Source organism: Dermacentor andersoni, chromosome 10, assembly GCF_023375885.2.
Source record: "Dermacentor andersoni chromosome 10, qqDerAnde1_hic_scaffold, whole genome shotgun sequence".
In the NCBI taxonomy this organism is placed as follows: domain Eukaryota; kingdom Metazoa; phylum Arthropoda; class Arachnida; order Ixodida; family Ixodidae; genus Dermacentor; species Dermacentor andersoni.
The window spans coordinates 43,036,374-43,051,956 of NC_092823.1; the positions used below are offsets into that span (position 1 = coordinate 43,036,374).

General features: G+C 44.3%; 1 protein-coding gene across 4 annotated transcripts in view; it reads right to left on the bottom strand.

The window, feature by feature from the left end:
* The window catches only part of Wdr81 (WD repeat domain 81), an 80,371-nt gene that overhangs the window by 34,632 nt on the left and 30,156 nt on the right, over window positions 1-15,583 (bottom strand). For 3 of the 4 annotated variants that reach the window (XM_050194454.3, XM_050194455.3, XM_050194453.3), the window contains exons 12-19: window positions 14,963-15,045; window positions 13,967-14,159; window positions 11,034-11,233; window positions 7,913-8,165; window positions 5,364-5,636; window positions 3,857-3,951; window positions 2,480-2,735; window positions 1,082-1,228 (exon numbers count right to left, since the gene is read on the bottom strand). In XM_050194454.3, coding sequence (XP_050050411.2) covers window positions 1,082-1,228; window positions 2,480-2,735; window positions 3,857-3,951; window positions 5,364-5,636; window positions 7,913-8,165; window positions 11,034-11,233; window positions 13,967-14,159; window positions 14,963-15,045 — 1,500 coding nt within the window. The remainder of the gene's footprint in view (window positions 1-1,081; window positions 1,229-2,479; window positions 2,736-3,856; window positions 3,952-5,363; window positions 5,637-7,912; window positions 8,166-11,033; window positions 11,234-13,966; window positions 14,160-14,962; window positions 15,046-15,583) is intronic. The other variant, XM_055062208.2, reaches the window with a different exon arrangement.

The following is a 15,583-nucleotide window of genomic DNA, read 5'->3' on the forward strand; positions in this document are numbered from 1 at the left end:
CGTCAAATGATGTCCGCCTTTGCTGAAAAATCAAAATTCTTGCGTTTTTTCGCAGCCATGGCTCTAGAACACGTGCCAAAGGTGGAAAGAAAAACGCACTGCACCACACGAGTTTCAAGCCTTCGCGTTGGCCTCGTGAACAAAAGGAACGAAGCGAATCGAAAGTCGCATCGCTCCGCGTCTCCGCACTACCACAAGCCCAAGCTGCACTGACCCCATTCGTTTCGCTGCGCCAGCGGTGTCAGCCAACCAAAACACAGGAAACGGGTGCCTGCAGTCAGTGTGGTTTTTCCCTCCCGCTATCCTTTCACACCCAATCACACTCCAAGTGCACCTCGTCACGTGCCTTTTACCCACACGCCCTTTTCTCAGAGTGCGGGGTGGCGCGCGTGAGATCGCTGGAACATCGCGAGGACTTCGGGAGGAGAAGCGCACTTGCGGGGATGGAATGCGATGGGAGAAGTGCACTTGCAGGGGTGGAGTATGGTGGGAGAAGCGCACTTGCCGGGGCGCAGCTCAGCATGGAGTTCGATACATCGATATGCCGGTGCACGGGAGTTCTATATACGTAAACAATAGCGCTATACTTTTGCATGGGATTCCTAAGGGGATTTTTTAACTGTTCGAAATAGGCAATAATTCGATATATCCGGGATTGACTGTATAACGAAATTCTTGTATAACGAAGCAAACTGCTGATTTTGCCGACTTTGTTATGTTGAGGTTTAACTGTATTATGCTTTTTTTGGTGTTTATCCTCAAAGTCTCAAAGCAAGCTTTCAGCATTCCTTTATTTCTGTGGACAATACAAGACCATCGCAATCTCCCCACCAAGAACATTCTGACAAATGACCATTCTTGTTTCAAAACTGTCATCAACAACTATAATTCTTCACTGTACCATCTCCATACACTTCAAATGTAATGGTCCACATTGACTCTTAGGTAGAATAAATTAACGAAAAAATGATGAAGGTATAAATTAAACAAAAAACTAACCTCTCTACAATGTGTTATAATGCAACTAAAATATGTTAGTCGCTGAAGGCATGTACTATGAATAATATGCTAAACAGCTCACAGTAACTGGAATGGCAGGAATTGATGGCATCTGTGGTGAGGGTTCTGTCCCTTCAGATTCCAGCCTCTCGGGCTGGCTTGCGTTTGGCTGTTCTTCCTTGTCAGCTGAAGGAGGCCATGTCGTAATTTCCGGAAATGTTGCTGTGTCCTTTAGCAATGGAAAAAGAAAGAAGCGAACATTTAACGCAGGGGCTGTTCTTCCCTTCTAGGCTGTCAAAAACTGCAGCCACACAGCGATTACTAAAATGTTTGTATTGAAATTTAAAAAGAAAAAGGAAATTTGCTAAGCAGGGTGCAACACAGAAATAAAAATTGTGCATGCGTAACGCCCACAACCAGAACACAAGTGTACACCAGATACTATAACCTGCATTTTTATGTTAGCAGGAATAACATTTTACTTAAGGGAACACTAAAAAACTACACTGTCAATTTAGAATGATATAATAGCCTTCCAAGATTTCAGTAGAGCTATGAGAATCAGAATCATGTTTTATTGAGTTACGTAACTCAACATAAAAGAAGAAATTCATTTAGCAGAGAAAAGTGATTGCAAGCGCACAAGTTGAAGTCCAAAGTTCAATTTTATTAAATTTTATGCCCAAACTACGATACTGGTACTTTACAGTAACATCACAGAGTTCAAAGGTATTCTGACATATTTGGGCATTTCTTTTTTGGGTGCAGGAAATGTCCTATACCTGCTAGGTTAAGATGATGGTACATTTGGAATGCGGTATAATCCTTTTTTATCAATAAACACTTAACTAGTATCGGCATATTCTGTCAATGTCCATAATGTCTTGAAAAACTGGTGCGAGAATTTCGATGTCACTCAATTTTTCTGTCTTTTCTCCCTTACTGAAAGCCTCTGCTCATAGTGAGAGTAACCCTTTTGGTGTTTTATAATTCTAATTTACTAACACAGATGACATAATTACTCTAGTTTAGTGCTTCTTTATCTCTTTAACCACCAAGCCTAAGCTTGTGCGGCCAGTTTGCACCAATATTAAAGAGGACAGATCCTACTTATTCATGGTGTACTTAGCTTGGCTCTACGATAATAAGTCATACACATCTGCTTGTTCCACCAATAACTGCTGTCTTTGTGCACTCGTGCACATATCATCCTGTAGTTTACATTTGCTTTGCTGTTTTGAGTGTACAAAACATTGTTGCAGACTTGTACTTTGAGAAATACTCTCCTCTGACATGTTCCTAAATGTTTTCATTCAATAAAAAGGGGTAAACCACACAATTAATACATATCTATGCATATTTTGAATGAGAACATCACATGCCAAAAAGTGGCAAAGAAGAATGCGGCAACATTGATGAATGTTTGTTTGTAGCCAAGAACTTGGGAGCTCGAAGTGTCACTGTACGTTATTGCTCGTACCTTCCTCTCGTACGAGTACGATGCAGACTGCTCTAGCTCCTGATCTTGATCGAGCTCAAACATCTCTGGCTCGCCGAACGTGGCTGGCTCCGGCGACGCGGATGGCATGTCCCGCTCAGAAGAGGAACTTCGATGGCCGGTGCGCATTGGCGACGCCTCTCGCGATGCCGATGTGCTGGTCTGACGAAGCGGGTCGAGTTCCGCACTGTCAAGGTGCGATCCTTTTCGAACAGCTGCGCTCGGATTCTCGGGATCCCTGTGCAAAGAAAGGATGGTAAGTGAGCAGGCGCATCGTCACCATTTTATCATCATCATCACCAGTTCGGTTAAAAGGATATTAAAGAGAAAAATGGCTCGGGCTGTGTTTGTAAGTTACCATTCCACAATGCCAAAAAAAGGTCACTTCTTTTGTCTTTGAGTGCTATGGCGTTCCACGCTTAAAGGCAAAGTTTAAACGTCCTCCAGATTTTTATATTACGTTACTGTCATATTACAGTACTGCTAAATTTTTTAAATTTTTTTGCGGATTATACATGCCAAAATACGATATTTGCAATGGAAGATGGGAGCAGTGCTGGGTCGCACTCCCGTGCGAGTTGGCATGCTGCTGAGAGCATGGTTGGTGGTGTGATATGCTGGAATTAACTGTCTAAAATGCTTACATGTTTCAATTACCGGCCGTTTTCGCACACTGAAATACACTTCCTTTTGATTGGACCACAGCGTCAGTTCGAATAAACTGGAAGCTTGAGCTAAGCGGGCTTGAATTAACGAAATTCCACTGCTTTATCATATAAACTGACATAGTGTGTTTCTTCAGCAACCATTTAGGCCAATGGAAAATGAAGGCTTCTTCGAGAAATTCTTGATTACCCCAATCTTACAACAGCTGTCTTCATTCCAGGTCTGCACATTTCCTAATTTTGTCCTGTCACCCTATCCTTGGCCATCTTTGACTGCATTTCCCACCTTCCTTTTGTACCCATTCTATTACTCTGATAGGCAACTGGTTACCTGCTTGATGCATATCACGGTCTGCCCAATTTCACAACATCCTCTTAATCACAATCAGACCATGCCATGCCCTTATCTCTAAACATTACCCGATTTCCGCTCTGTTGTTCATTGCACTCATTACGCAGTTCTTTGCCTGCCTTCAACTTTGTTATCTTCTAAACTCTGGGTTTTATGCCCCAAGGATTCATGTGGGCCACAAGAAGCAGTGCTAAAGACAATCTTGATTAATTTTGGCCTGTAACATGGTTGTAAATCCAAGCTTGAAAGCATTTCTGTATTCTCGTCTCGCATAAATGCGGCCGCAACGCTTCCTGTAAAACAGAAGAGACGAGAGGACCACGGGAGGGACTGCATGCTCACACAATCTGGGCTGTGCTGTTGTCCCGGTATCCACCCACAGCTTCGACCAATAGCGTGATGAAGCAGTGCAGAAAGGTGCGCATTCCAAGACGCACCTGCATGGAAGTAAAATGTAAAATACAGTCGACTTTCGTTAATTTGACCTTGTTGGCACTGACTAAATTGATCGAATTAATGGATGGGTCAAATTGAACCAGATGCAGAAATAACAACAACGTCAGAATGCCCAATTTATTTGGTGGTATTTTACCTCCAATACTAACAAATCCCCAAATCAAATGTGCACTAGCTTTCTATGTGTGCAAAGTAGAAAACTAATGTGAAGATAACATTAGAGCATTTAGCTGAAGTAGAAATCTAACCCAGGTCTGAACTTTTAGCTAGAAAGTTGGGCAAGGGTCTGATATATGTTGCACAGTGGTGTCTCATTTACAGAGCAACATCGCCGCACGTGTAATTAAAGTTAGCTTCACCGCAATAAAGACGTGTTATGCGGCACAGCATACGAACATTGTGGACGCACTTCCCCGTATAATTTATTTGGGTAAAAAAAAGCTGCGCGTTAGTCGGGTACATACCATAATCAGACATTGTGAGCTACCATTATCGCTTGAAAATCTTACTGGGCAGGTCGAAAATGCGCGTTTGTAATGGATGTTCAATGCGTTCACTGTCCTCGAAGCAGTGCCGAGGCAGATGCGGCCAGTGATGGGGTCACTATTGGGGTCACCATAGGGGTCAGGCGCACGCATGCAATTCGATTTATTTGGTGAAGGCAAATTTCAGGATAGAAATAACGTAAGATTGCGCCCATAGAAATGCATGGGCGCCTGCTGAGACCTTCGGATGGGATCGAACTAACAGAAAAAAATCGAATTATTCAGAGTCAACAGAAGTCTACTGAAGTAGGATCGGGACCTTTGCAAGATTCATGAAGGAGTCAGTGGCCACATGGTGCACTAGAAAGACCAGTTCCTGTTGTTGTGCAGGAGAAGAGGAATTGGTGAGGAACAGAACCGAATTAGGTGAGGCAAGGCAGCGCAGAATCTTGGAGATTAACAAAGAAGCTTGAGAAGAAGCTACAGGACCGCGCAACGAGTGATGCACTGAAAAATTATAGGCATAACGTTAAGAGACAGGAAGACAGCAGTGTGGGTGAGAGAGAAAAGGTCAGTAGCCAATATTCTAGTTGACATTAATACCAAGAAATGGGGTTGGCTAGTCCCTGTAATGCATAGGACAGATAACAGATGGACTTAATAGTCTCTAAACAGTAATGTAAAAATGCAACGAAGGAGAGATGGGGTGGGATTTGTGTTGATCGCTTGCAAAACCCTAAAATGTTGTTCGTGGGTATCTTGGGCTAACTTATTACGAGAGGGTTCTATACTATTACCAAAGTACCCAGTCTACCTCTCGCTTATTGCAAGGTTACACATAGCATGGCATTTTTCTATGTCTGTGCACAGACATCTTTTTTTCTTATCCGACACAGAGTAGGATTCACCTGGAGCTTGAGCAAAAAGGACCGATGGAAAAGCCGGAAGTGCCGCACGGTCAGTTGGTCAGTCGAAAGAAGGTTGATGAGCACAGTCAGGAGTCGTTCGGCAAGGACCTTTGGCCCCAGAGCAAGCCCCACGAGGTCAAACAGCTGCCAAACAGCCAGCAAAGACGACTCGGGGTTCGAAAAGAGGTCGCTCAGGTGGTTCATGACGAGGTCCAGGTCGACCTGGCTTAGCTGGGTTAGCAGCGGTGGCAGCTCACGGGCCACAAAGTAGACCTGAACATAAGAAGGATCATGAAATTTAAGCAATTGAGAGCTTTAGTCAGAGGGGTGAACTTCCGCATGGCTTTCATTAGCTCTTTCAATGCAAATGCTCAATCGGAGCTAGCGCCAAGGCCCCCTTCAGTTAAGGTCCTAGCAGGCAGGCAACATTTTAGTGTGCCCATGTCAGCAAAATGGCACCGCCCATGGCCGTTTTCGTTGTCATGGTAACAGGCATGGTGCCTGTGCCGGTACCTCCTCAACCCTCTCGCGTTTCTTTTTCTTTCTTTTTCTATGCGGGCTCACCCACAGCATGGACTACAAGTGTGCCTACACCAGCCAAAGTTTGTTACGTAGTAATGGCCAGAAAATGAAACTTCTAGCCCCTTCGCCTTTCACATGTCTCCAGGGGCGCCCGTGGAGACAGGCAAAGGCAAGGGGGCTGCGAGGAAGGGTGAGGGGAGCAGAGTTGCGAAGATGGATGGGAGGGTAGTAGAGTTACTTTACTGCCCAGCTAACGGATGGTGCTAATTACCTCGGCCACAAAAGCGGCAGAGAAACTGAGGCTGGCTTTAGTATTCTGTACATACTTTGCCTCATAGGTCAGCGAGCTCACTCCTGAGACAACCAAGACTCAAATTGAGTTGCCGAATTTAATATCCTAAAGCAACACACTAACTATAAGAGAGGCTACAGTTGGGTGCTCTGGATGAATTTTTACTACCTGTGGTTTTTTTAACCCTTGTAGGGCCAAATTTTTTCAAGCAATACGTCCCCCCAGTATCATAATTCTTTTTTTCAGATTTAATTTTTCTAGTCACTTTTTTTAGGAAGAAAAGAGGACAAAAAAAAAAAGAAAGTAACCTTTTGGTGACAATAAGGTAAAAAAAAGCTCCACCACCAAACGCACATGAAGACAGGGCACATGATGCCAACAGCCATCTTGGCTCGCATAGGCTTTGCACCGTCTGTAGCGTTTGCATGATCACGTTACCGTGTGCCGCCTCTGTGGCGCTGCGCATCAAGCCATCATCCTTCTCAACCTGGCTTCAAATGCGCTTCCTCACACCCACAACACATGTAGTGCGGTGGGCCATAGGATCGCACATGGACTTGCACAGAACATGATGGCTAGAGGGTCACATGTCTTGTACTAGTACCGCTACTCTTGTTTATGAGAGGCTACTCCGCTTCAACAGCTGCTCTCTGTCATGAGGCCTGCAATTTGAGAGATGCATTCGCAAGCAACCACACGTAATTCAACCATTCAACCATCTGAGCCCACGGCAGTTTCCATTATTGCCTCGGTATTCCTTCGCGGAGGTAGCAGAATTTTGTTACGTATTGAAATTATGTATACACACTTCGTTATATTTGGGTTATGTGTTCTATAGACAAGAAGTCACAAAAAGTTAGATATTTCGTTATGTCGAGAATTTTATCAAACTGAAGTTCATTATATATCGAGCTTTTACTGTACCACCAAAACAATCTTGGCAAAGTCGCAGGGCTTACTTAGTAAGTGCATTGTCTTGTTGGCAGCCTTTAAATAGTACCTGAACAGACGACACGTGCTCATGATGGTTGTTGCTATGACACAAGTCCCAGCACTCTGCCTCGGAGATTTTGCGGAGCACGGAAGCAGCTGTGGGCCCCACCTTATTTCGGAGGTCGCACCGACGAACCGCGCTTTCTAGGTCATGCGCCACTTCCGGCGAGTAGTAACGGCGGCGTCTTTTTCAGTTTTGGTATCAAAAACGGCTACTTCTGTGAGCTTTTCACGACGCTTCCACTCGTATTTCAACCGTCAAATTTTGCATGGAGGCTCCTCCGCATGTACACTATCTCGATTCATTTTACCAGTGTGAAAGAGATGGCATGCAGAGACCCACATAGCACACGTGTTTTATGTTTTATGGCATCCTTGACGAATCACACTGGCGCTCGTTGGTGCACCCTGAGGTGACGATAGTTGGATAAAACAGCACATCATGGTGTCCTGGTGCACACAGGTGCAATTTGTTAAAGACGCCATTGAGTGTAGTGTGCGTGGCAAAAGACTCTACACTTTATGTTCTTGCTCGAGTAGCCTCTTGTGAAGTAAATTTCAGTTGTATCCAGCGTTTGCCATGTCTACGTCTCTTCTCTGCGTCCCGTCTCTATCGCGCTGGTAAAACGAATCAAGAATCCAGCAACCAACAAGCCCGTTTAACAGCACTACACTATGTTACGCTGGACTTTTTATGCCATCCAACTTTTCGCAGCAGTTGGCCTTTAAAACTGTGCCGTACCTTCTCAGGTGCAGTCGGCTGAGCATCCAGCTTGGTGAGGAAGTCATACAGAGCCGGATAGTAAGCCGGAAACGGGATCGTCGACAGCAGTGGCTGGAGGAGCTGGTGAGCAGACGGCGGGGGCAGTCCGCCATCGCAGACGCAGGGGTAGCGCCACTCAGCGCGGCTGCTGGCGGCCTCTTTTCCCTTGACAAAGGGCACGGCGACTGGCTTCTCGGTCTGGAGCAGGACTTGGACGGCGTTGTGAAGAGACCTGAATGAGGAGGGAATGGCAGCTCCTGAAAATGCCTAGACATGATTAGTCCGAGGTGCAGACTTGATTGTTTGCTGCTTACTGAATGCAGATAAACCAGAAAGTACGCTGCATCAAGCTTGGTTGGTATAGTTTGTCTGGATGTGAGGTAGCAGGTCAACATCTCTTGGACTGCAAGTACCGACGGCTTCCACTGCGTGACCGTGATGAAGCTACAAGCGTGGCCAATCCCTTGTTCCTGATTCATCTAGCCATCGTTGCGTGTGCAGCGGTAAATTTATATCGCAGCAATGGCACCGGTAAGCGGAGAAACTGTGGCGGGCCAGTGCAGCAAGCGCGTGTGCATGAAGCGTGTGCTGTGCAGAGATGTAGGATAGCTGCCTATCTGTCTCTCACAAAAGATTGTTCTTCTCAGTGACATCCATGCTGTTAAATATTCCAGCACTTTATTACGTATATATATATAGATACAGAGAACAATGTGTTTAAGATCTAGTCTTTGGCAAAAGCTTTCTTTTAATGCGTCAGAATTGCAACGCTCATGCAAATGAAAACCGGGGTCGTCAGTCAATTACCTCAATGCGTTGGAGAGGAGGAGGGAAGTGCGTGATGTCACAAGTGGAGAGTATGAACGAAGGAGGGAAAGGAGGGTAGAGAGGGTGGTGTGACGTCTCACTTTAGGAGCCAATAGGAATACAGGTGGAGTGTGATGTTGCGCTTTAACGCTCGCAGCTGGTAGACCGCCAGGGGAGAGAAGGGAATCACGCTGTGGCGCACTGCAGTGAACTTGCCAGATTGTCTATGGTGCTTGACAGGATGAGACACGTTTTGTGAAGCCGCATGTGTTTGAGTACAGCCTAAATTGGATGCAGTGCTGCCGACTAGCAGTATGGAAAGTCACGCTGAGGAACATCGCCGACAGGAGACCGAGGCGATGCGATGGCGACGACAGGCCAAATCAGAGCAAGCTCATAAGGCTCCTCTAGCCTTTAATGTGTCGTCCTTCAATACAACATAATGTAGAGCCAAAGTAACATGGGGCAAGGCTCCAAGAAACCTAATGGTCGATCAATTGGTTGATCCAGCGAAAATGTGTTAGCATTAATCCTTTTGAAGCCTTAATTAACCGAAGAGGCATCTCAAGAATGCCACAAGGCTCCTCAACGACGCCAAACATGTCACTTCATGCCTAATGAAATAAGTATCTGCGGCAATCAAAAGATGTACGAAAGTGAACGTAGTGATTCACCCAAAATACAAAGTGGAATATTAGGCATGAAGTGACATGCGTTCAGCAGCATTAAGGAGCCTTGTGGCATTTTTCAGGTGCCTTGTTGGTTACTTAATGCTTGCGAAGGGTGTATGCAAACACAATTTTGTTGGATTAGCCAAATGGTAAAGCATAATGTGTTTAAATTTTTTACCTAGAAAGTGTGCGTGTGTGTGTGTAGGGGGGGAGCAGTTCTTACACAAGGGTGGGCATTGCATGATTAAATGTGGTATTACAGGTAAAACAGTTCTGCGGGAGGTGACAAAATGGAAATGGAAAGAAAGGCTGCAATCTGCTAGCCTCCTGGCTAACTCAGATGACAGAATGGCCGTCCCAGAAAGGTGTTGGTTCTGGCTTTGATTCTCAGACTGGGACAACTTTTTCTACAACCGCGAAGCTTTCTTTCTGGGAAATCCTTTATGGGTCTTCCTGGTAGCTTTGTGCTACAGTGGGGTGGACGGCAATTTTTCTTTTCATATGACATTAATCTGCTATCGATTATTGCTAACATATGGCATAAAAAACATTTTTATGTAGAATATGCATCTTTTATGTATAACATGCATTTCTTTTCCACATCTACACTCTCTGGATTCCTTATCTCCACAGTCTCCCAACCATCAATCATGGTGTCAAACTCACTCAACTCCATAAAAAAACAGGCAGGCTGCAGTGGTGCTTCCGACAAGCTGCGCTGTGATTTGTCCACTTTTACGTGACCCACCAGCAGTTTCACAAGAAAGTTAAGTAGAGGTGTGCAAATATTCGAAAATTTCGAATGCCCTATTCAATTCGGCCTTCAGATAGAACAGTCAGTATGCATCAAACAAATATTTTTCTAATAGATTTTAATAGTCTAACTTCTCTAACATGTGCAATCAAATATCACATTTGTGAAAAAGTGCGATAGATGTCATCCTGGCTGCCATAGTAGGCCTAAAATGCAAGAAGTTATCTAGCAAAGCACTACTTCTCTCACACTAATAACAAACACAACGTAACATTGCTGGGGGAGCCAGACTTTTTCTTCCATGCTGCGAACGTTTGCACACCCCGAAGAATGTTGGGTATGCAAAAAAAAAGCCTATTTACTCTGAGTTCTCCATTTGGGAATTCAGCAACCAACACTTTATAACACTGAATGTTATGACTGAAACTTGCTGACACTGGAAATACTAGGACGGACGTGAACATTGTTCTATATCAATGGGGAAAAAAACGTTTTTTACTCGAAAACTATGAAAAATGTATTCAGTATTAGATTAAATTCCCTTCTGGCACTATTCAATTTGTGTTTGATACAGTCCCAAAAATTACTATTCGCACACCTCGAAATTTTAGCATCGCCAAACAGACAGATAACGCGAGCACGAAGTGACCAACAGCTCATTTGCCCATACTTCTACATTCTATTAACTTCACTTCTGGCACTACTCAATTCGTATTTGCTTCAGTCTAAAAAAAAAATTACGATTTGTGCACCCCTAAAGCTTAGCATCACCGAACATTCAGACATCGCGCCTTCAACACTGCATATGTGACATTGCTAACCACACCATGTGAAAAGGGGCCCTGTAAGCTAATTACGTACTACTTACTTGGGCAGCCTTGATGGCTGAATCTTGAGGATCTGCAAAGCGTGCAAGTAACGCTCGGAAAGATCCCTCGAGGAGTGTCGTGCAGTTGTCGAAAAGATTGACATCTCGACGAGGAGGCATCCCAGCAAGTACATGTCTGCAGCATGCGAGGTCTGACTCCGACGCCGCGGGAAGCTTCCGTCTTGTTCGTCCTCGCCCGGCTGGGAAACAACGAAGAGTTCAGCCAATGTAAAGCCATGTTGCCAGATTTTTTAGTGCTTATCCATTTTATTCATTTATTTATTTATTTATTTAGTTATCATTTAGCCAACAGTGCCAGCTGCCTGTTGGCAGACACTGCAGAAGTGTTACAGTTTACAGGTGTCAATAAAGAGAACAAGAAAGAAAAAAGAAATAATTACATAAAACAATGGTGACAAATATTGCACGAACAATGTAAAATGAAAGATATGGGTACAAAGACAGGTCAAATTGTTTTTTTTTTTTTTCGCGGTAAGTCTCTTCAACGAGAATGTGGTGAAAGTGATCAGAACAAGACAAGAGTAGTTTGAAGAACAGTAACAGCTCGTCACAAGACAAGGACATCAACAGATAATTGATGTGACCGAAACGAAGTAATAACTTCAGGTGGGAAAAGAAAAAAATATATACAGAACAATTATTGCACTTCAAAGAACAGCGGCACATACATATAGAAGATAAAAATGAGTTGATGCTAGACAAGCTGGCGATTTCAGATGCAAGGGAATTTCAATCTAAAGAATGGGGAAAAAATGAGAATCAAGAATTTGACATTCTGATGACTTGAACATTCTCTTTTCTTGTCTCTTGTATTCTGACTCAATCAGCTTACACTAAATTTGACTAAGATTATGATCAGTCATGAAACTAATGATTGGCATATCTTTAGAACTGTAGAACTGTACAGGAACTTATTCCAAAGCTGTAATAGTTACAAGACCATCAAAGTGGCACACTCATTCTGGTCATGTGTGTTCAAGCAAACTAACACTTGGTGTTAACATCCTATTTATAGTCCACTGTAGCACAAAGGCCTCTCCTTGCAATCTTAGGTTACTCTTGTCCCACGTCAGTTGACTCCACCACAGTGTGCGCCCAAATATCCTAATCTTATCACTCTACCCATTTCTGTCATCCTTGACTGCACTTCCCTTCCCTTAGCAACAATTCTATGACTCTAATGAACTGCCCATTACCTGCTCTATGTAGTGCTATACCTGCCAAACTTTACCTCCACTTTTTAAAGCAAAGCATTTTTTGTAGACCCTCCTGGACTTTCCTGACTGTGAATACTAAATTTCCCGTTGAATAGCTCAGACGCAGGACTGGACTGCCATCTTTTCTACCCTTACAGGTGTCCTGGCCGCGGAATTACTCAGTGATAAAACAAATACCTAAATATCCTCACTTCAACAAATATAGGTTATCAACAGCACAATTCCTTCAATAAAGCAAACCTTTCCACGCCTTCTTTCCTAGGGTTTGGAGTTTGGCGCATCTGCTTGGTCGGTCTTTCGCCAACTAAAGTGCAATTTACTGTTGCACTATCTCCAGTGTTGGCCCGCTCTAGTTGGCACACCGACCCTGAATACAGTTTCATAGAAAAAGGGGACCAATCCCAGAGACAGTATAATGCGCGGTCATGTCGGTCACGTGGTGGAGGTCACGTGGTACCTTCTTCACTGGCAGGCAGGTAATCACTATGGTGCAAACCACTGCGAAGAACACAACCAGTTGCAGGGCATTTATTTAACTGCTTCATGAAGGCTTCGATCCTCAGATTCCAACATGTGGGTTGGGTCTGAACTGAATTGAATTCTGGGGTTTTACATGACAAAACCACGATTTAATTATGAAACACACCATAGTGGGTGACTCTGGATTAATTTTGACCATCTGGGGATCTTTAATGTGCCCCCAATGCACAGAACAAGGGTGGTTTTGCACTTCGCCACCATCGAAATGCGGCCACCGTGGCCCGGATTCGATCCTGCGGCCTTGCGCTTAGCAGCACAACACCATAGCCGGTAAGCCACCGCGGCAGGTACCGTAGGGTTGGATCTCCATAATTTTTATAATCACAGTTAGAATATCTAACACCTTGTTTGCTGTCTAATCCACATAACTGCCTTCCTGTCTCTTAAAATTAGGCCAACTGTTTTCCATCTCATCACTTTTTGTGTTGTCTTTAGCTCCTTTGGCAAAGCCTGGTTTTAGAGACGAAAATTTTTTCAAATCTTTGTTCTTTGAGTTATGGTGCTGAAAACATGCACAAATTTGTGATTTTATGGAGTTGTTTCAAATATGAGGTCCACCTTTAGTTTACCTTATTTGGTTTCAACCTTATCCAAGCTTGCCTTGCTTAAGTTTCTGCAAAAGATTACAAAAAATAATTTTCTCAAGTTTCGCTAAACAGGGTATCAATTGCTTTTGCATGTTTCAGGTAATTTATTATGCGCAACCTTACTGCTCTGTCTAACCTGGAACAAGACTTCAAGGAACATTTACAGGGAAACACTCTTCCGAATATCAACTTTGAAGTTGTGAAAGTTCCGAGAGTTCAAAGTTGATATACAGAAGAGCACAAACAGAGCAATAAGGTTGGTCTTATACGAATAAAGATACAAAAAAATATTTGCTATATGACAAGGCTCCCCCCTTAAAGCTTCCAAGTTCTTTGTTGTTCTGAAAGTTTCATTCCCATGGGTTAGCGCTGGCAGAATGCGCTGTTGTGAACTATGTATTTTTGGGAATGTCAGTAATCTGCCCAGTTCGCGACTTGGGAGTGGCTTCCAAATGCACTTCGACAAATTTTTATTTGCCTGCAGACTTCCTTCTCATCATTCCACTTAAGAGGTTACGAGGGACTTCGAGCTAATGCTCCACCATTGTCCCAAAGAAAGGACGGTCACCTGACTGGCTGAGGCCAGACTGATGGAGGGAGGCAGCCGGTGAGGCGGGTGGTGCAGGCAGAAGTTGCACAGGGACTCGAGCTGCTGCAGCTTGGACAGCGGCGAGTAGTCCTTGGGAAGGACAATCACCTGGGTCTCGGCCGGGACCGAGCTGCCGGTGGTCGAAGCCAGCTGCTGGCCAACTGACCTCGACCTGCAACGTGACACGCCGCGAGTGCTGAAATTTTCAACTGTAGCAGCCGGCATGTGGCATGTTTCCCAGCAGCCACATGTGCATCCAGCCATTTACATGAACTCACAAAGCGTGAGCTATTCGTGAAAACACAAACACGCAAAGTTGCAAGTTTACATAAGGCAAAGGACAGAAGCCGCATTCTCCAGGCCTCGGGAAGCAAGCTGCCAAGTTATGTTGGAAGTGAAGGCAAGAACATCAAGGGCAGAGGTGAAGCCATCAGTCTTTACACTCCTGCTTTAGAACCTCTACGAAAGCCAAGGATTCCCTCAGCTATTTCTGGCACCACAGTCAGGCCTCTTCCTGGCTTCCCCGTGTTCTCGTTCTTCGTCCTCGTGCTCGCTTGTAGGCGACCAGGATTCAACTCTTGAACGTCCCTGAGCCTCGTTGCTTACACCACACAACCACTTCAAGCACCTCTGTTTTCACTAGTCAGGCCCGACTGCGACTCCACCAGCACACTTTAGACCACTTCGAACTTCTGTTGATTACCTTTCAGGCTTCAGCTGATGCCAAAGTACTGTGTGACTAGAAACACTGACTTGTGGTTATGTTTGTGTACTTGAACAAACTTTCTTGTCTTGATCTCATTATGTGGTTTGATGTTTCTTTAACAGAGTATCTGGTCTGTTTGCTGCAAACGACTTAGTCATCGTTTCACATTTTGAACGTCTGCCTCAGCAACGATGGAAAATTTTTTTTGGAAACCTTCGCAACAGACATGTACCAGAAATGAGAAGCCGTAATCTTGCTGGACCACTCACTTGACGATGGTTGATGGCTTTCTTTTGCTCTGGGCCGCTTCGGGAGCAGCGTCATCTTCGCCTCCTTCTTTAGCTTCAGACTGCTGTTTGTGAAGAAAAAAACAAGTTCCTTTCCTCATGTAACCATTCGAAGATAACACAGCCTCTACTGAGTTCCCAATCATTCTTGCCTAGCATAACAGTAAACAGCGTCATGCACAAACAGTTAACGGAACGAAATGAAATCAAATTGAATCACCGAGTTTAACATTCTAAAGCAACACACGGGCTACTTACTTATTCATTAAATTAATTAAATAAATCCTGGGGTTCTATGTGCCAAAACCGCAATATGATTATGAGGCATGCCATAGCGGGGCAACTCTGGATTAATTTTGACCACCTGGGGTTCTTTACCGCGCACCTAAATCTAAGTACACAAGCATTTCTGCATTTCCCTCCTGTCAGAATGCAGCCGCTGATGCCAGGATTCGTACCTGTGACCTTGTGCTTATTGTGCTTGGCAGTGAAGCGCTCTAGCCACTAAGCCCACGTGGTGGGTGATCTATTCCTTTACATACTTTGAAAAAGCGAACTTTGCTTTAAAGATGCATATAATAACCTTTAGTGGCAACACTGTTT